This window comes from Ranitomeya variabilis, chromosome 2 (assembly GCF_051348905.1).
Source record: "Ranitomeya variabilis isolate aRanVar5 chromosome 2, aRanVar5.hap1, whole genome shotgun sequence".
Taxonomy (NCBI): Eukaryota; Metazoa; Chordata; class Amphibia; order Anura; family Dendrobatidae; genus Ranitomeya; species Ranitomeya variabilis.
Window position 1 is genome coordinate 596,173,077 of NC_135233.1, and position 21,980 is coordinate 596,195,056.

A 21,980-nucleotide genomic window follows, 5' to 3' on the forward strand; every position below is an offset into this window, starting at 1 on the left:
AGGTGAGGACTGTGCAGTGTGTGACTGGGGCACGTCGGGTGAGGACTGTGCAGTGTGTGACTGGGACACGTCGGGTGAGGACTGTGCCGTGTGTGACTGGGGCACGTCAGGTGAGGACTGTGCAGTGTGTGACTGAGGCACGTCAGGTGAGGACTCAAATTTCAAAAGTCAAATTTTCTTAAGCAGTAAATTGCTAAATTACTTCTATTTTACAAGAACTATCTATTTGTGAAGGTGGGAATTAACCCTTTAAGAATAGAAAACGAAAGTGCAGCTATGGGTTCAGGCTGCTGCTATGAGGGTACTCATTTTTCTTATTGCTACCCCATAGATGACTCATCTTTGTGCTTTTCTGTTGCAGTCTCTTAGAGGAAGCCTGGTGTTACATTGGAGGCTGTCACCGATGTTATCATTCACCGGCTCTAAACCTTATAGAGGTATGTAACATTTTGCTGGTATTAACAAGGAAAATAAACTTTAAAGGGGATGTGCAAAACTTGGGTTGCCATTTATTGCAGCTAAATCCTATTGAAGTGAAAGGAACTGAGCTGCAATACCACACTCAACCTGCAGACTCAACCTGCAGACTGGTGTGGCGCTATGTTTGGGGGAAAAAAATGGAGATATATATCCTATTATTTAATATCTGTTACCTTCCTAATATGTCATGCTGATTCTGAGACCACTACCGGTCACTCAAACTCTTCAACAGGTAGAAGCGCTGAGCTCCTACATGTACCTGCACACAAAGCATTGTACAGGCTCAATAGAAAGTCAATGAGCCTTCACTCCACTCTTTGTTCTTGGTCATAGACTTTATATTCAAACAGTTTCCTATACTGGGCACGTACTCATGCAAGAGGTCAGCGCTTCTTCTTCTCAGCATTTTTTTTTTTTTAAGTAAGTGGTGGGGGTCTCAGCAGGATCCATACCTCCTCTGATTTCCAGGATACATTAGGAAGGGAGTAGATAATAACATGATCGGTACCTTTTAATCTCGGACAATACTTTTAATATTGATCTTATCCATGGTCCCACACTTCTAGGAGACTTTAACAGCGACTTGGATGTAGTAATCTCTTCCTTGGATGCCGGGTTTTATGACTGCATTGTTGATTTTTCTCTTCCTTTCCTCTGGAGTTCTCCTTTTTAATGTGATGTGCGTTTTCATTACAGACAAGGAATTGGGTTCACAAGGCAACGGCGGGAACAACGGTAAAAAGGATGGAAGTAGGAAAGAGCCCGGCTGGTGGAAGAGAGTGCAGAAGGTGCGTCTGAGTCCATCTGTCATTATGCAGTGCAAAATAACCCACATAGGCCTGCACAGTTAGCAGTCACCCAGATGTGTGTGCCGGTCCTTCCCGTGAGCAGCAACACTGATACTGAAGTGTAGATCTAATACAAGTACAAGTCATCCCCCACCCTTTTTCTGCAGGAAAGCTGGATTGTGGTGGTACACCACTGGTCACAAAGACGGGGTTTGGTGTCCCAATTGTATAATTGTATGCAATATTAGTCACTACATTCTTTGTGACTGGCTGATGTCACCAAGTACACTGCTTGCAGACATTGAATGGAGATTTAGTGCACATGCTTGACCACCACTTTAATAAATCGGAGACATGAGACTCCCAGCGATCATACAATTTGTCACCTACACTGTGGAAAGGTAATAAATGTTCATGGTCCAATCCCTTTAAGCATCTGCCGCTGTTGCACGTTGATCAGATCCATACCTGTAAGAATATACACAAGGCTTCCAAATCTATAAATGAAAACTTAATTTCTCATTATTTGGGTTCAGGTTATTGTCGATATTTCTCCTTAAAATCAAAATGTTGGAGTAGGATTTAGTCTTATTGATGCCGGGGCGAACACTCAAGGTTTTTGGCATCGTCTCTGCAAATATTAACATTTGTTCCTCTTGATTTGTCACTATAGGGCGAATTCCCGTGGGATGATAAAGATTTCCGCAGCCTTATATTCCTCGCAGCCGGACTGGTCACCGGATTTACAGTTTTTTATCTTAGAGACTCAGGAAAGGAAATTAGTTGGAAGGAGTTTGTCCATCTCTACCTGGAAAGAGGGCTGGTAGGTGCTATTGAATCCGGCGAGTCTGGATCTTGTGAAATGTGGGAAGGATAATGTATTTGTCTACTTTCGTCCAAAGGGAAATTCACTTATTATAAGGATGGAGATAAGTAGCTGCTTATACTGCACCATTATCTTCAGAGGAGATAGACTTATACAACATAAAATCAATCCATGTTTTGTGCTGTCACATTGCATGTTTGATTTATTCGGTCTCCTATGACAGCACCATGAGAGAGGGGATCCGCCATTCAGGGACAGGAAACTAACAGACATAAAAGGGCGGTACCTCTTTATCAGTTGGTTTCTGTATCTGAACGGGAAACCTCATCGGACAAACCTGTATGAAGATTCAAGCGGATTCCCAGACCCGACCGGTCGGTTCAGGCAGCGGGGGTCCCCTGCCTGGGCCGGTGCTGGGTCCCTGGAAGCGCCACAGTGGGTCCAGGGTGGACCGCAGGACAGTGAGCAGAGCATTTCCCAGGATCCACCAGTAAACATCTGACCATAATTATGTTATATAGGGGCTATAATTATTTTAGACTCCTGATTTATCATAAAGATTTTCTCCTTTGCCACATTGGGTGACACAGGACCATGGGTGTTATGCTGCTGTCACTAGGAGGCTGACACTAAGTTGAGACAAAAAGAGTTAGCTCCTCCCTTGCAGTATACACCCTCATGCTGGCTTCCAGAGACCCAGTTTAAGCTTAGTGTCCGTAGGAGGCACACTGGATTTAACCTTTTTTTGCCGGACGAAGGGGTGACGGAACCTTTCAAGGCTCCGATCTCCCCGAACCACAACAGGCGAGCACGGGAGTTTTACCTCTCCGTATCCTCTCCTGCGACGTGGGATGCCACTGCCTGAGCTGATTTTTTTTTTTTTTTTGGGGGGGGGGAAGATGGGCCCCTTCAAGGGCACCGATCTCCCCCCCTCCTTACAGACGAACACATGGAGTGTCCTCCATGTATCTTTTGCAGCCAGGCTTATTGCCGGACATTCAGCCCTGCCCACCAGGTTTTACCCTCGGCTGTTCAGAGGCTCTCTACTTTGTGGCGTCCGTGCAGCCCCCGCTGCATCACCACTGAGAAAGCGGATGATGGAAGGATGATGGAAGGAGGTGGACGGTTTCTCTCCACCCCCCTCCTATGGGAATGGTGGATAGAGGCTTCCCCAACCCTGCACCGTCGTAACCACCCCAGGCACAGCTAACCTGCTTCAGGCTGCTCCACAATTCCCCTCCATACGGAGTAAGTGCCACTAGGGGGGGTCGGTCTTTCTGGCGGTTCTGGAGGGCTAATCTGTCAGGGTCCCCGCAGGGCTGCTAGGCGCGTTTTCCGGTGGTCCGAGGCCGCGCGCCGGGCCGAGGCCATAAATTTAGTCCCCGGCTTCGGCCTAGTGTGGGCTGCATCCCAATAAGCCCCGCCCATCGCTCGCATCATCTTGCTGCTCCGCCCCCCCGGGCCTGGCGCTTCTCGCTCTCTGCGAGATTACCCTCACAACCCCCGGCGGCCATCTTTTTTTCCTCTGCATGCCGCAGCTCCATCAAGTCTGCACGTGCCAGCGTTTTTTCTTCTGGACGCCGGTCTTCTTTTCTATCAGCGCCACCTCGTCTCTTTGCGGGACACAGGACCCGGGTAAGGAGACCGCGTTAGGCGCTTCCCTGCAGCGTTACCCTCGCTTCCATCCAGCAGCGTTTCCTGTTACTTATATTGGGGTACATCATGTCGCAGTCAAGGGCCAAAAAGACCACCAAGGTGCATGCTACCTTTCTTACTGCGTGTACCACCTGCCAGGCTCCACTCCCTCGGCCTCAAAGCTCCCCTCTCTGCTCAGCCTGCGATGCCCAATGTACCCAGGAGCCCTCCGCCGCCACCAACCCCAGTGTATCTAGCCCCCCTGAGTGGGCCGCGTTACTGTCACAGCCCATGTATTCTTTAGCCAGAGCGATTAAATCCCTTCATGACCCCTCTGGGGAGCGGGGCACTCTTTTTCCTGGGTTAAGAGATCCCTCCATAACAGGGGAATTGTCGTCCAGCAGGGGCCACTCTCAAAGGAAGGAGGTACGGTTATCCAAAAAACGGATCCGAACTACCTCTCCTGAGCATTCACCATGCCATTCAGCCTCTGGTAGCTCCACTTCTCGCTCACCCTCTCCAGGGGCTCGTAGCGATCACGACTCTGAGTATGAGTCTGATGCATCCTTAGATCCGGATTCTCCGGAGTTTAGATCTACTGTTGACTCCCTCATCGAGGCAGTCAATCATGCGCTAAAAGTGGACGATGACCCTAATTCGGCTCCGGATCATTCAGTTTCCTTTACGAGAACCAAGCGATCCCATAAGGTGTTCGCCTCTCATGCAGATTTCCTGGATATAGTCCGGCGACACAGGGAGCGACCGGATAAGCGCTTTACGGGCAAAAAGGCCCTGGAATCGAAGTATCCCTTTTCCGCAGATCTTGTTAATGATTGGATGGAACCTCCACTAGTAGATCCTCCGGTATTGCGCTTGGCTACCAAAACGCTCTTATCCGTACCTGATGGGGCTTCAATAAAAAATCCCACAGAACGCCAGTTAGATTCCCTGGCTCACTCAGTGTATGAAGCCTCAGGTTCCTCTCTATCTCCTTCTTTCGCTGCGGCTTGGGTCGCCAAAGCAATGGTTTTCTGGGCAGATGCCCTTGCAAATTCCATTCAGGAACAGGATCTTCCGTCTGAGGCGGCAGATCTTGCCAAACAAATTGCCATGGCTGGAGATTATGTGATGTACGCGTCTTTAGACGCAGCGGACTGTGCGGCAATTGCGGCTTCAAACGCCATCACCATTTGGAGAGCTATTTGGCTTAGAGAGTGACGCGCAGATTCCTCCTCAAAAAAGTCTCTGATTTCCCTTCCCTTTCAGAGCGGACATCTCTTTTTTTTTTAATCAGATATTTTTATTGTACATACTAAATACAACAGTATCCATACAAATAAACAGGGTACATTTGTGTTTTGTTTTAAAAGAAACAACCCTTCCCCCTCCCCCCTCCCCTCTGAAGACCCATCTCCGACCAAACATTACTCCTGGAAAGAAGAGAAAACAAAAAAGACAATACATACAGGTCCTTCTCAAAAAATTAGCATATAGTGTTAAATTTCACTATTTACCATAATGTAATGATTACAATTAAACTTTCATATATTATAGATTCATTATCCACCAACTGAAATTTGTCAGGTCTTTTATTGTTTTAATACTGATGATTTTGGCATACAACTCCTGATAACCCAAAAAACCTGTCTCAATAAATTAGCATATCAAGAAAAGGTTCTCTAAACGACCTATTACCCTAATCTTCTGAATCAACTAATTAACTCTAAACACATGCAAAAGATACCTGAGGCTTTTAAAAACTCCCTGCCTGGTTCATTACTCAAAACCCCCATCATGGGTAAGACTAGCGACCTGACAGATGTCAAGAAGGCCATCATTGACACCCTCAAGCAAGAGGGTAAGACCCAGCAAGAAATTTCTCAACAAATAGGCTGTTCCCAGAGTGCTGTATCAAGGCACCTCAATGGTAAGTCTGTTGGAAGGCAAAAATGTGGCAGAAAACGCTGTACAACGAGAAGAGGTGACCGGACCCTGAGGAAGATTGTGGAGAAGGATCGATTCCAGACCTTGGGGAACCTGAGGAAGCAGTGGACTGAGTCTGGTGTGGAAACATCCAGAGCCACCGTGCACAGGCGTGTGCAGGAAATGGGCTACAGGTGCCGCATTCCCCAGGTAAAGCCACTTTTGAACCATAAACAGCGGCAGAAGCGCCTGACCTGGGCTACAGAGAAGCATCACTGGACTGTTGCTAAGTGGTCCCAAGTACTTTTTCTGATGAAAGCAAATTTTGCATGTCATTCGGAAATCAAGGTGCCAGAGTCTGGAGGAAGACTGGGGAGAAGGAAATGCCAAAATGCCTGAAGTCCAGTGTCAAGTACCCACCGTGCCATGTCAGCTGCTGGTGTTGGTCCACTGTGTTTCATCAAGGGCAGGGTCAATGCAGCTAGCTATCAGGAGATTTTGGAGAACTTCATGCTTCCATCGGCTGAAATGCTTTATGGAGATGAAGATTTCATTTTTCAGCACGACCTGGCACCTGCTCACAGTGCCAAAACCACTGGTAAATGGTTTACTGACCATGGTATTACTGTGCTCAATTGGCCTGCCAACTCTCCTGACCTGAACCCCATAGAGAATCTGTGGGATATTGTGAAGAGAAAGTTGAGAGACGCAAGACCCAACACTCTGGATGAGCTTAAGGCCGCTATTGAAGCATCCTGAGCCTCCATAACATCTCAGCAGTGTCACAGGCTGATTGCCTCCATGCCACGCCGCATTGAAGCAGTCATTTCTGCCAAAGGATTCCCGACCAAGTATTGAGTGCATAACTGAACATTATTATTTGATGGTTTTTTTGTTTGTTATTAAAAAACACTTTTATTTGATTGGACGGGTGAAATATGCTAATTTATTGAGACAGGTTTTTTGGGTTATCAGGAGTTGTATGCCAAAATCATCAGTATTAAAACAATAAAAGACCTGACAAATTTCAGTTGGTGGATAATGAATCTATAATATATGAAAGTTTAATTGTAATCATTACATTATGGTAAATAATGAAATTTAACACTATATGCTAATTTTTTGAGAAGGACCTGTACATATTATAATATTTGCAACTTTTTATCACAATCTCTCAATTATTCCCGTCCAGCCATAGCTGCCACAACTTTTGAAAGAAGCTCATTCTTTTCCTTTTATTATAAATACTTTTTTCGAGCTGGACAATATGATTTGCCTGTGCAATAAACTCACGTTTAGTAGGAGGTTCCTCTCTAATCCAATACCTTGCAATCACCTTTCTTGCGATGAACAACAATCTAGCTATAGCCATTTTGACAGTCTCGTCGGCCAGGATTTCCTCCACGTACCCAAGTACACAAACCACCGGATCCCTGGGAATCGAACACCCATAGATCACCCCAATTTGGTTCAGCACCACTACCCAAAACGCAAATAGTCTGGGACAAAGCCATAACATGTGCAGAATGCCCGCCTGAGACTGGGAGCACCTAGGACACCCAGAATCGCCTTTCAACCCGGCTTTAAACAACATATCAGGTGTCCTATAGGCCCTATTTATCACATACAATTGTGATATTCTCCCAGGTTCACTCATCGATAACCTGGGTACGTATTCTAAGATAGACTCCCACCTATCATCATCTATTTCCCCCAATTCGGCCTCCCACTTCCCTCTGGCCTTTATGGGGTAATCTAGTAGAAAGGTGTGTAGCAGATCGCCATATACTTCGGATATAGCCCCTTTTGTTCCATTGTTATTTAGTATAAAGTCTAACATTAGATCTTTCTGGAGCACTATAGGCCCCCTCCTCTTCTGTGCCTGAAATGCGTGCTGAACCCGTCTGTATTGATATAATTTTAACCCCGGGAACTGGAACTCCTGCTGCAACACATCAAAAGGTTTAAGGCTCCCATTCTGCATCAACTGACTTATCAACCCAATGCCTTTTTCCCTCCACTCCCCCATTCCTTCCATATGATTGAATTCTTGAAGGAAGGGTTATCCCAAATAGGTGAAAATTCCGTGAGTCCCACAACCCCCCTTATTCGTTTAAGCGTCAGCCATACCTTATGAACTAAATTTATGGTGTGAAGACGAGTTCCCAATTTCTTGAATAGTCCTGCTTCTAGGCCCTGACATAAGGGCAACATGCCAATAATAAATATCAGACTGTTATGACCCCGGCCTTCCTCAAGCCCTTTCCCCCATCCCCTAAGATGTTGGCTTTGCGCCGACAAAAAGTACAACCAGGGGTTAGGCAGGGCAAGTCCCCCCTCATCTTTAGGTCTCTGCAGTATCTCTTGCCTAATTCTCGGGCACCTCCCACCCCATACTAACTCTCCAAATAATGATTTAAGTCTACGGAATCTAGTCCGCGGGATCCAAACCGGAGAATTATGTAAAACATACAAAACCTGCGGCATCACAACCATCTTAAGGAGATTTACTCTACCCACCACCGACAAATGCAGCTTATTCCACGCTGAGGTTTTGGCACGTAGTTTGGTTATTAATGGTTCAAGATTGAGCTCCTCAAACCTAGTCAGGGGGAGAGACACCTGAATCCCTAGATATTTAAATTGTGAAACCACCCTTAATTTTGTACCTTCTTCCACCTCCCTCGTACAATCCACTCCTCTATCCACCTGTAAAACACTTGATTTGTCCCAATTGATAATCAACCCTGAAATTTGCCCAAATTCTTCAATTAATGAAATTACATTCCTCAAAGGTTCCCCAGGGCCCTCAAGAAAAAGCAGAATGTCGTCAGCATACAGAGCAATTTTTTCCTCCATTTTCCCATACACAAACCCTTTTACTAACTGAGACCTTCTGATAGCCGCTGCCAGAGGCTCTACCGCTAGAGCAAACAGCAACGGGGACAACGGGCATCCCTGCCGTGTACCCCGAAATAGCTGAAAACCGTCAGACATTGCATTGTTCACCCTGATCTTAGCCACTGGAGAGGAGTACAGAAGCCTCACCCACGACACAAAGACCGGCCCAAACCCAAAGCGTCTCAGAACCGACCACAGGTATTGCCATTCTATACTATCGAAGGCTTTATGCGCATCAAGGGAGACCACCACCCTCCCCCCAGCATTTTCCGCCGGTATCTGCATGTTAAGAAATAACCTTCTCAAGTTGATGGCAGTGGATTTATTAGGCATAAAGCCCGATTGGTCCGAATGGACCACCTTTTCTATCACCCTGGTCAGTCTGTTCGCCAAGACTTTAGCCAAAATCTTAACATCTGTAGTCAAGAGTGATATTGGTCTATATGACTCCGGCAATCTTGGATTCTTATCAGGTTTAGGGATGACCACAATAATAGCCTCCCTCATGGAAGCAGGCAATATTCCCCTCTCCAGTGACTCCTCAAAGACCCCCAACAATCTGGCCAACAACTCCTCAGAGAGGACACCATAGATTTCAACAGGGACACCGTCAGCCCCCGGAGCCTTCCCTCCCACTATGGACCTCAAGGCACCTTCCAACTCCTCCACTGTAAGCGGCCCATCTAACCAATCTCTATCCTCTGCTTCTAATCTAGGTAAATTTGCGTCCTCTAAAAATCTATCAATTTCACCTTCTCTCTGCCCGGTATGTGATGCATACAGTTTGCTATAAAATCCCTTAAAGCCTTCCAAGACTTGGATCCCCTGTGTTACGATACTACCATTCTCTAATTCTAGAGCATGTACGTGTGTCGAATCCCTCTGTGCAGACGTCACCACTGAGAGAAGGTGACCCACCTTCTCTCCTTCCGCATAAAAAGCCTCTCTTTGGAAAGCTCTCGCCCTCTCTGCTTTGCGTAGATGTACTTTGTTTACCTCTTCCTGAGCCGTTTTAATACGATTCATGGTATCCTGTGAACGTAAACTACTCAATGCAGCCTCCGCTGCCCTTAATTCCTCCAATATCACTTTATCAGATTCCCTTGTTTGTGTTTTATGCCTAGAGATCTCTTTAGATAGTATACCCCTCAAATAAGCCTTCATGGTGTCCCAAACCACATGTTTCGCTGCACTACCATCATTAAATTTAAAGAATTCTTTTATCTCTTCCCCGATCTTCCCCATATCAATAATTTGTAACCAAAAGGGGTTTATCTTCCAACCCAGTTTAGCCATCCCCCCAAGGCCTTCAATTTGCAGTGTTACCACCACTGGGCTATGATCCGACACTATTCTAGGCAAATATTCCACCTCCTGCACCAACCTATCCATTTCTTCGTTACCTAGGGCCATGTCAATACGAGATAGAGAGCCATATGTCGCTGAATAGCATGAGAAACAGTATGTATCAGTATTACGCACTCTCCACAAGTCTTTCCATGCCACTTCTTTCAAATAACTACCGAACGCTGTCAAATTCCCCTCCTTCCTCAACATAGCATGCTGCCCCCTATCCCAGTGATCGTCAATGATATTGTTAACATCCCCTATTATGATTTCCTGTAGTTTTTTCCCCGAGAACGGTGGAGGAATATACACTGACACAACACATATCAGTCTAGCGAACACCTTACACACAAGAAATACATACTGTCCATCACTATCTATTACCACCTCTACCTCCTCGAACGGAACACTTGTATGCACGAGGATTGACACTCCCCTGGCATAGGTCGAGAATGTCGCATGGTAGGCCTTCCTCACCCATCTTTTATGCAATATACCCGTTTTTTCTTTTACTAAGTGAGTTTCTTGAAGGCACACCAGCGAGGGTCTCTGTTTTACAATATATTGCAAAATAGCCTTACGTTTTGTATTATTGGATAGACCTCTAATATTCCAGCTCAAAATTTTAACTCTATCTCCCATCATTTTGCATAATAGTTAACCATCTCTTCCTCTTTCCATTGGTCTTCTTTACCCCCCTAAACTGGGCCCTCTTACCCAAACCTTCCCCCCAAGCCCTCATTATTACAAAATAACCCCTAACCCTACCCTACCCTTCCCTCAATAACTTCCTCCCCCAAAACGTTATAACAGACAACGCACAATCTCCTACTCCCTCTCTATATGAGAAAGGGGAACGCTGTTGCTATCCCAGCAGTGGCTCAGAAGCCGATACCAACCAACAGTAGATTTCCCACTATCTTCCAGTCGTTCCTCCCCCCACCCTTTAGAAACAGGATATATAAACAGTTGCGCCGCCGAACACAACCTTAGCGCATAAGAACCATACATCAAATTCTTTTAGTAGCAAATCAGTATTAACCATCAACTCGATTTTTCTCCCCTCAACCTATCACAATAGCCAGAAGACCACATTTGACCCTCCTCAGCGGGTCTTTTCTGCTCCAATACGTTTTGCATTCAAGTCCAGCCAATGTGATACCTCCTCAGGATTTTGAAAAAAGTGGACCTTGTCCATGGCCACCACACGTAATTTAGCCAGATACAGCATAGAATAAACCAGGCCCAGTTCACGTAAGCGTCTTTTAGCCTCTCCAAACTTCATCCTGAGCTTCTGTACAATTGTAGAATAATCAGGGTATATAGATACTCGGTTGCCGTCGATAGACAGTTCCTCCATATTCCTGGCCCTCCTTAGCAGAATATCCCGATCTCTGTAATTTAGGATTTTAGCTAGAAAGGTCCGTGGGGCGGAGCCAGGGGGCAGAGGTCTGGACGGCACCCGGTGAGCTCTTTCGACCGCAAAAAGTTTAGTGAGACTGTCCCCTCCAACCTTAGTTTTCAGCCATGTCTCTATAAACTCAGTGGGGTTATTTCCTTCTGTCTTTTCAGGCACACCAATAATTCTCAAGTTGTTCCTGCGCGAATGATTCTCCAAATCATCAGTTTTAAGCTCCAACTCCGCAATGCGCTGGACATATTTTTTCTCTCTTTGCCAGTTCAGCAATCTGATCTTCCGCTCCTCCTACACGTTCCTCCAACAATTCAACTCTCCCCTCCATCTTATGCATAGCTGAGCGAAAAGAGGCAACTTCCCCCTTAAGGTCATCCACCTGGACAGTTAGGGTTGTCAAAGCAGACTTACAGAACATTACCGCAGAAAAGATATCTTTCAGGGTCGGCTCCCCAGTCTCATCAGCACACACATTCCCCATTTGAGCAGCATATTCCGGGGTCAGCTCAGCTAACTCAGTCAGTGGGGCATTTCTCATAACTGGAACATTGCTGGGTGTCATGGGGGATCCGCTCATCCTCCCCTCTGCCTGCTCCCCAGCCTGCTCACACACCTGTTCCCCTGAGTCCGCCGCTCCTCCTGTCCCCTCTCCACCGGCTCCCTGCATGAGCTGTACTGCACCTTCTGTCCTGGCAAATTGCTCCAGTCTGGCTATCACCTCCAGCCGCTTCTGATAGGCAGCGCTTGCTTTTGCCGCCTCTTCCACAGCGCTGTCGGCGCCATCTTGGGAGCGCGTGCTGCCCGCCATCCCGACCTCCTTCTGCCTCTTGCGCGTCATTCTGTGGCTTCCTCGCTGTGCGGCTGGTGCCCACCGCTCCCCGGATACGCAGGGACTCCTCCACCGGTAATTGGCGTTCGGCGGCGCCTCTAATATGTCTGGATCACAGTTCGGGCAGCGGGAGAGGTCCGGCACACGTCCTCTCACATCTCCTGCTAGGCCACACCCCTCGCGGACATCTCTTTGGAGAAAAATTAGACCAGCTTATTTCCGATGCTACAGGCGGGAAGAGCAAGTTCCTCCCGCAACACAGGCCTAAAGCTGCCTTTCAGCGCCACAATATTTTCGTTTTCGGCCCTTTTGCAGTAGCCCATTCTGGTCCAACTCCACAGCCTCGTCCAGATCAGAACGATCTCCACACACACACACAGAGACTCTCGACCTTCATACAGACCGAATCAGTCCTGGCGAGGTAAGCCTAGACAACCCAAAACCTGAGGGTCCAGGCCTGCCAGATTCCCTTCACAATGACTTGGGGAGTATTCCAGTCGACACCTCCAACGTAGGCGGACGCCTGCTTCTTTTTCAACAAGTCTGGCTTTCTGTCATCCACGACGAATGGGTCAGAGATCTGGTGTCTTCTGGTTACAAAATAGAATTCTCCGCCTCCCCTCCAGCACGGTTTTTCCCCTCTTGTCTCCCAAGTTCGGGGGCTCAATCTCGCTCACTTTACCGCGCCATCGAATCCCTCCGCCAAAACGGGGTCATTGTTCCGGTCCCAGAACACCAGAGATTCAGAAGTTTTTACAAACACCTCTTTGTCGTTCCAAAAAGGGACAGAACAATGCTCCCTATTTTGGTCCTGAAGCTCCTAAACAAGTACGTAAAAGTTCGGCACTTCAGGATGGAGTCCCTCCGGTCAGTCATTTCCTCAATGGAGACAGGGGAGTTGCTAGCATCAATAGACATCAAAGATGCTTATCTTCATATTTCAATCTTCCCATCACATCAAAGGTTCCTCCGTTTCGCCATCCAAGAGGACCATTTTCAATTCACGGCCTTACCCTTCGGCCTTGCTACTGCGCCCAGGGTATTCACAAAGGCCATGGCGGCTGTCATGGCCATTCTTCACTCCCGAGGAGTGGTCGTGTTGCCATACTTAAGACGGACCTTTTATCAGGAGGTCGTCTATCAGGCCTGCGAGGCAAGCGTCCGCATTACCTTCGATTCTCTTTTGCGCCTGGGCTGGTTAATCAACTTGGACAAGTCCTCCCCCGTTCCTGCCCAACGGATCTCTTTCCTAGGCATTATTCTGGACACGTCAAAGGGGCTGGTCTTGCTCCCTCGGTCCAAGAGCTTCAGCAGGGAGCTCGGACGCTCTGTCGTCCTTGTCCGCAGGCCATTCGGTTTGCCATGAAGATCCTGGGGAAAATGGTGGCCTCAATAGAAGCGGTTCCCTTCGCTCAACTCCATCTCTTACAACAGGCTCTGCTGGACAATTGGGACAGGAGTCCCTTATCCCTCGATCGGCCATGTCCTCTGTCTCCACGCATCAGGCAAGCCCTCAAATGGTGGACTCTGGGATCATCTCTCTTCCAGGGGAGGTCTTTTCTCCCGATCCGCTGGCTGGTGGTAACTACCGATGCCAGTCTCCTCGGTTGGGGAGCGGTGTTTTGACACCACACTGCCCAGGGGCGTTGGACAATTCGGGAGTCGAGACTTCCCATAAACATCTTGGAGATTCGAGCGATCAGACTTGCCCTGAGACGTTATCACTTCCTGCTCGCGGGTCATCCAATTCGAATTCAATCCGACAACGTCACAGCGGTGGCGTACATAAACCATCAGGGGGGTACCCGCAGCAGGGCGGCGTTGCAGGAGGTCTCCCACATTCTCCGTTGGGCCGAGGCCAACCACTCCACCATTTCCGCAGTGCACATTCCAGGCGTCGAGAACTGGGCGGCGGATTTTCTCAGCCGTCAGGGTCTCGCCTCGGGGGAGTGAGAACTACATCCAGAGGTTTTCCAGCAAATTTGCCTTCGCTGGGGAACTCCGGACATGGATCTGATGGTGTCCAGACTGAACGCCAAAGTTCCCAACTTCATAGCACGTTCTCGGGATCCCCAGGCCATCGTGGTGGACGCACTGATATCCCCATGGCATCGGTTCCAACTCCCGTACGTGTTTCCTCCGCTTCCCTTACTGCCGAAAGTGATCTGAAAAATCAAGACTGAGAGGGGTACCCAAGGGCCGATCTATCACCAGAGCTCAGGGGCCCTACATTTAACGGCGTGGCTGTTGAAACCTGGATTCTAACTCAAGCTGGTTTCTCCCAGCAGGTCATTCCCACCATGATAAGCGCTCGCAAAGCGTCTTCCGCTTGCATTTTATCACCACACCTGGAAAACCTTCTTCTCATGGTGCAAGCTCTGCGGTCGCCCTCCGCTTGTTTTCTCAATTCTTTCCATTTTGGATTTTCTCCAGTCCGGCTTGGATTCCAGCCTGGCGCTCAGTTCTCTCAAGGGTCAGATCTTAGTGTTATCTGTGTTGTTCCAACGTAAGATTGCTGCCAACTTGCAAGTCAGGACCTTCATTCAAGGGGTCTCCCACGTGGTACCCCCTCCCCCCCCCCCCAGAGAATGCCGTTAGAGACCTGGGATCTCAATTTGGTTCTGAGTGTTCTTCAGGAATCCCTGTTTGAACCTCTGCAGGATGTCCCACTCACTGTCCTCTCTTGGAAGGTGGCCTTCCTTGTGGCAGTAACATCTATCAGGCGGGTCTCAGAGTTGGCCGCACTATCCTGCCGGGCGCCTTTCCTTTCCTTCCACCAGGACAAAGTAGTCCTACGCCCATCTCCGGCTTTCCTCCCTAAGGTGGTTTCATCTTTCCACCTTAATGAAGTTATCATTCTTCCCTCCTTCTGCCCACAGCCAAAATATAGGGTCGAAAAGGCCCTTCACACCCTGGACGTGGTACGGACCCTTAGGAGGTACATTTCTAGAACTGCTCCTTTCCGCAAATCAGACTCCCTCTTTGTGCTCCCGGAGGGTCACCGAAAGGGTTTAGCCGCGTCTAAGGCCACGATAGCCAGATGGATCTGTTCAGCTATTCAAGAATCCTATCGGGTCAGGGGCAGTCCTACCCCGGCGGGGATTAGAGCACATTCTACTCGGTCGATGGGTGCTTCCTGGGCCATCCGGCACCAGGCTACGGCGGAGCAGGTTTGCAAGGCCGCAACATGGTCTAGCCTGCATACTTTCACAAAGCACTACAATGTCCACATTCAATCTTCTGCGGATGCGGCCCTTGGCAGACGTATTCTGCAGGCGGCCGTCGCGCATTTATAGTCAGATGGTACACGGAGTTATTTGGTTGTATTGTTTCCCACCCAGGGACTTCTTTGGGACGTCCCATGGTCCTGTATCCCCCAATGTGGCGAAGGAGAAATAGGGATTTTTGTGTACTCACCGTAAAATCTTTTCTCCGACCCACTCATTGGGGGACACAGCACCCACCCTGTTAGCCTTACGGCTCGTTACCTTTTTGGTTCTTGACTTTCTCTGACATGTTATACTCTAATGTTATGCAATATATTGTTATTAATCTCCTACTGCTTTTGCACTGAACTGGGTCTCTGCAAGCCAGCATGAGGGTGTATACTGCAGGGGAGGAGCTAACTCTTTTTGTCTCAACTTAGTGTCAGCCTCCTAGTGACAGCAGCATAACACCCATGGTCCTGTGTCCCCCAATGAGTTTCTCGGAGAAAAGGATTTTATGGTGAGTACACAAAAATCCCTATTTCCCAACCTTTCTGGGTAGCGCTATCATCTCATGACTGGCTTAGGCATCAACAAAAGTAGAGCTAAGATGAATGCCGGACACCTTCTGCACTGTGTATCTTTGGAGATATGTTTTTACTAGAGATGAGTGAATATACTCGTTACTCGAGATTTCTCGAGCATGCTTGGGGGTCCTCCGAGTATTTTTTAGTTCTCGGAGATTGTTTTTCTTGCCGCAGCTGAATGGTTTACATCTGTTAGCCAGCATAAGTACATGTGGGGGTTTGCCTGGTTGCTAGGGAATCCCCACATGTAATCAAGCTGGCTAAGAGATGTGAATCATTCAGCTGCGGCAAGAAAAACTAAATCTCCGAGCACTAAAAAATACTTGGAGGACCCCCGAGCATGGTCAAGAAATCTCGAGTAACGAGTATATTCGCTCATCACTAGTTTTTACCTGTTGTAATTTACTATAACTGATCTGATTCTTGATTTTTGTTTCTATTCACTGCAGGTTGGTCGGCTAGAAATTGTCAATAAGCAATATGTTAAAGTGATTCCTGCGCATGGGGCCTCCACCAAGGTAATAACACCGATCATCCAACCAGTCGCCGATGGCAAGTTTCCAGCTGTAGCATTCACCACTCTGCTGTCAGCACGTGCAGTGGATTTTATTAGTCTGTCTTTCTATAATCCCAATTGCCAAAATGTTAGTATGCAGAGTAAAATGTAAAGAAAACAAGAACACAATGATTTGGAAATGTCTTATTGCCTTATTTTATTCACAGCAGAACAAAGGACGCAGATCAGAAGTTCAATGTTGGACATTTTTTCCATTTCATTTGAAAAAATTAACTTCTTTTAGAAAATGATGGCAGCAACACATCCCAGTCTGGAAAGTGAAGAGACAATCGCTGGAGTTTTGGATGCAGTCAGAGCACTGTTTAAATCGGAAAGCAGTACACGGACTGGCTGGTCTCTCTCCCATCCTAAATGTCACAGCTGTATAAAAATACATTCAACTTTCACACTTGCGTCAGGAGAGCCGCCGACCAGTCTAAGCATTGCATTCTGATATCCGATTTATATGGTTGTCTGACTGCGCCCTTTGGGAGAAGAATGTAATCTCATTCTTGTCTAATGTCTGATTCTCGCTGATCCTCAGTCCGGTGTCTTTGCAGGATTTTTCCTTTCATAATGCCCAAAATATTTTTGTTGGTGAAAGATCTGGTCTATAGGCAGCCGGTTCATCGCCCGCACTCTTCTGAACAGGGAGCCATGCTGTTGTGATGGGTGCAGTATGTGGTTTACCATTGTCTATATCAAATATGCAGTATCATCACTGAAACAGAACAACATCTGCTCCATCCAGACAATGTCTAACACCTCTATATAATACTCAGCATTGATAGCGTCTCTCATGTGTATGCTGCCCCTGTCATAGGCACTAATGTAGCCCTACACATTAGAGAAGCAGAACTATGAGCTGATAACAAGCCGGATGCTCCCTCACGGCGATAATAAGCTGGATGGTCCCTATAAGCGATAACAAGCCGGATGGTCCCTCACGGCGATAATAAGCTGGATGGTCCCTCCCCACCTGAGTCCGCAGCACGTGGTTTCCATAATGAATTTCGCATATTCATTCCTCTGACCACAGAAAATTTTCCATTTTGGCGCCATCCATGTGAATGAGCTATGACCCAGAGGAGACTGCAGCGTTTTTGGGTTGTGGCGATTTATGGATTCTTCTTTGCATGATGAAGCTTTCACTCGTATTTGTGGATTGCATGGTGACCTGTGTTCTCAGACACAGATTTCTGAATTATTCCTGAGTCCCTGCAGTGATTTGCGTGACTGGATCATGTCTGTAATTAATACAGAGCTGCCTGTGGGCCAGTAGATGACGAGCATCCAGTAGTGACCGTCTGCCTTTTTCCCTTGTGCATGTGCATTTCTTCAGAACCTCTTGGTGATATTATGTGCTGTAGATTCATAGTTCACAATTTTACTTTTAGGAACATGTTTCTGAAATTTTCCCACAATTTTTAGATGCAGTTGTTCACAGATTGTTGAACCTCTGACTGTCTTTGCTTATGGGAAACTCTGCCTCTCTAACCCGTTCTTTTAAAAAATTAGTCCCCAGATGGTTTTCACTAGTACGGCTTACATTTCAAGCTATTGGTAAACCCCGTCCCAACGTTTTTGGAGATGTGTCGCTGCCATCAATTTCTGAAAGTTTTTTTTTTTTTAAAATGAAATGGAAAAAATGTCCAACTTTCAACTTCTGATATATGTCGTGTGGGAATAACATATGGTGACAAGACATTTCCCAATCACTGCATTCTTGTTTTCTTTAACATTTTGCTCAGCGGCCCAAATTTCACTTACAATTCTTTTTTGTAAATTTCAGGCACAAGCTTGGTTTAATATCGGCAGTGTGGACAGCTTTGAGCGCAATCTGGAGATGGCACAACAAGATCTGGGGATCGAATCGGCTGATCGTATAAATGTCGTATATAGCACTGAGAGCGATGGGTGAGTTCATAGATTGGATACAAAATGGGGGGAAAAGCACCTGGCAATTTATTAAATAATTAATAATTCTACTTCAATTTGCCTCTTTCTTCATATGGCTGATAACAGAAAGCAATAATGACATAACAGCTATATGAATAAAGGATTGCATTAATTTTTTATTTTTCTCTGCTTGTTTTTGCAGGTCTTTCCTTATGAGCCTCATTCCCTCGCTACTCATCGTAGGATACATAGTTTATAGCCTACGCAGAGGTATTATGGGCTCTGTCCGAGGAGGGAAAAGTGGTGGAATTTTTGGTATCGGGGAGACAACTGCCAAAATGATGAAAGGAAACATCAGTGTCAAGTTTCGTGATGTGGCTGGATGCGAGGAGGCAAAATTGGAGATAATGGAATTTGTGAATTTTCTCAAAAATCCCAAACAATATCACAATTTGGGAGCAAAGATACCTCGGGTAAGAGAACATGGAGAAGTGGGGATTTTACAGTATGGGCATTGCGTCCAGGCTGCTCTGTCCATATCCATAAACCGTTATCCAATGCTTTAATATTGAAGAATAGGCTTATTCTTACGCCAGCCATACACATTAGATGGTGGTCAGCTGAACGATTCTTTCGCTGATTGTTTGGCTGACATTCATCTCAGCCGACTCTCCCACACACAGGAGCGCTCATTCGGCCAAGCACACCTGCGTCAGGTCTGCCAGCGGCTTATGTCTGGGAGGACCATGCGATCATTGGACATGCCTGATCGAAATCTCTCCCAAACATCAGTCTGCAGGTGCCCCCATACACATCAGACAATTGGCTGAACCTGTTGATATTGGCGTAGTCTAATGTGTATGGGGGCCTTTAGATTAGTGGGGTCCATTTCTTCACACTTCTTCCAAGCAGTTTTTAGAATGAGGCTATAGAGCTCCTGCGCTCCTCTTCATTATGTATACGGGTTGGTACTGACCAGTGCCTCAGGGTCTGTTTACACTGGCTGATATATGGATGGAGCATCCCACAGGGTTGTTCATCAGGTAAAATGATTTAGCAAGTTTGTTCTCAGCAGCACATGTAAGCAGGTGATGAGCTGCCGATCACATGATATTCTATGTGCACAGAACGATCCTATTGACTATGGTTCTGCGCATGGAAGCGAGGTCAGCCTGTCACAATCTAATAGATGATCGTAGATCGTAGCATGCTATAAAATTTACTAGTCTCCCACTACAAGGCGTTATAACAGGCTAGACAGGTTGCTTTTAAGAAATAGCCCTGGGTGCACCATGTTCTTTCTGCCATCCTGAATAGGGAGCAATGCTCACTGGACCCCCAGGAACCGGCAAGACCCTCCTTGCGAAAGCAACTGCTGGAGAAGCCAATGTACCGTTTATAACCGTGAATGGATCAGAGTTCCTGGAAATGTTTGTCGGAGTTGGTCCAGCCAGGGTACGTTTATAACAAGGTGATGATGGTGGTCCCTCCAGACCCTTATTCTATACTGATACTAGATCTGGCCTTTTACATCATTTATCCTATAGGTGCGGGACATGTTTGTATTAGCTCGGAAGAACGCTCCGTGTATTCTCTTTATCGATGAGATTGATGCTGTCGGCAGGAAACGGGGACAAGGGACCTTCGGAGGGCACAGCGAGCAAGAAAATACCCTAAATCAGCTGCTGGTAGAGATGGATGGTGAGTACTGATCAGAGCTGCAGCCATGTGGAGGGGAGAGAGCTGTAGGTTTACAACACCTGCGGAGCCTCAGGTTAAAGACCGCTGACCGTCCAGACATCTCTGACATTTCATTGTTCTGTTTCTTTGCTGTAGGTTTTAACTCCGACACAAATGTGGTAGTCTTGGCCGGCACCAACCGTGCTGATATACTGGATCCCGCTTTGATGAGACCTGGGCGATTTGATCGGCAAATATTTATTGGTAAGTCATGAAGGATTTACGTTAAAGGTTTTGTCCCAAAAACTACATTATTGCCTATTAAAAGGATAGTATAGATGCTGGGATTCCCAGCAATAGCAAAAATAGGGGTCTGAAATTTATATGTGAGCATGACTGACCACCCCTCCAATTACGGTTTATAGCTGCATGACTGCCAATCCAGGAGAGATGGTGACTTATCGGCGTCGTGTAAGCGCGCTACTGCAATTCACTGAATCCAAAAAACAACCATCAAATATAGTAAAGGCCATACTTACCAATACTAATGCACTGCAGGATGCAGCAAGACCCTATGATAAAAGGTGCAAGATAGCGATGAGCAACCACTCGCTCACCCATCATCACACGGGAATGTCTAGTGCAACATGCTCGATCGCTGCCTCTTGGTAATACCCAGACTATTTAATCAGGCAGGCTGTCCAGCACTATATAAGGACACCCCAAAAGGACAGACACCCCAATTCCCCCCACCTCTATGCACATTTACACAGGACTTTGGGACTCCCGTCTAATGATAACTGAGGGTCTCCAGTGATCATTTATTTCTAAACTATCCCATGTAGAGGTGATCGTGTTTAAGGAACAACTCATTGAGGCTCACTGAACTTTGGGATAAGTCTTCAATTATATATTTTATTATTACTTTTTACAATGGGACTCCATGCGCAATGTTTTTCTTTATACCTTTTTTGTTAGACATGATTGCTATAAAGAGTTTATGTCCTATTCTTTTCTTCTTTCTATAGGTCCCCCTGATATAAAAGGAAGAGCCTCTATTTTTAAGGTTCACCTGCGTCCATTGAAGTTGCCTGAGAACATCAGCAAGGATGACCTGTCTCGGAAGTTGTCAGCTCTGACTCCAGGCTTTACAGGTATTGTATCCCAATATTGTAACAGAGCAGAATATGAGATACAACAATTCTCATCTCTGCTTCTTCCTGCCCTGTGACGTCTTCTGTCCCTTATCTCAGGAGCCGATATCGCCAATGTCTGTAATGAGGCCGCTCTGATTGCAGCAAGACACCTCAATGAGTATGTGCTAGAGAAGCACTTTGAGAAGGCGATTGAACGCATCATTGGAGGTGAGAACATTGGAGGTTACAGTTTTTATATCCCATTCAGCGAGCGTCGTAGTGAAATGTGCAGCACGGATACCGACTCCGCAAAGCTGCGCTACTTACCTTATGTACATGCATCAATGATGGACTGTAGTACAAGGTAGAGGGATTGTTCTTTACTTTTTGTTCTCTACCTTATCTTTCTGCTTTTTACCATTTTTAAGATTCCTTACATTAGACCCTTCTGCTTTTAGGACTGGAAAAAAAGACACAGGTTCTTCAGCCAGATGAGAAGCGGACCGTGGCGTACCATGAGGCTGGACATGCAGTGGTTGGCTGGTTCTTGGAACATGCAGACCCTCTACTCAAGGTGACGTATAACAAGGGGCTGCCAGAAACCATTAAATAATTACTCTGTCGCTTACAACTACCCTGTTAGAGAGTGATCTACATCACCCATGATACGTAGAAGTGATACACGTCACTACATGCTTAAGGGGTTAACCTTGAACACATCCACCTGCACTTGTCACTGGAGGTCTATGGCAGGAAAATTTGCAGGCGCTTAT

At 46.8% G+C, this 21,980-nt stretch overlaps 1 protein-coding gene across 1 annotated transcript in view; it reads left to right on the forward strand.

Annotated features, from left to right (window-relative positions):
- Positions 1-21,980, forward strand: part of LOC143807190 (mitochondrial inner membrane m-AAA protease component AFG3L1-like) — a 33,456-nt gene that overhangs the window by 1,939 nt on the left and 9,537 nt on the right. The window contains exons 2-13 of the mRNA XM_077288474.1: positions 362-437; positions 1,177-1,268; positions 1,942-2,091; positions 16,386-16,454; positions 18,285-18,409; positions 18,594-18,864; positions 19,709-19,846; positions 19,939-20,092; positions 20,228-20,335; positions 21,100-21,225; positions 21,325-21,435; positions 21,666-21,781. Of these exons, the coding sequence (XP_077144589.1) occupies positions 362-437; positions 1,177-1,268; positions 1,942-2,091; positions 16,386-16,454; positions 18,285-18,409; positions 18,594-18,864; positions 19,709-19,846; positions 19,939-20,092; positions 20,228-20,335; positions 21,100-21,225; positions 21,325-21,435; positions 21,666-21,781 (1,536 nt within the window). The remainder of the gene's footprint in view (positions 1-361; positions 438-1,176; positions 1,269-1,941; positions 2,092-16,385; positions 16,455-18,284; positions 18,410-18,593; positions 18,865-19,708; positions 19,847-19,938; positions 20,093-20,227; positions 20,336-21,099; positions 21,226-21,324; positions 21,436-21,665; positions 21,782-21,980) is intronic.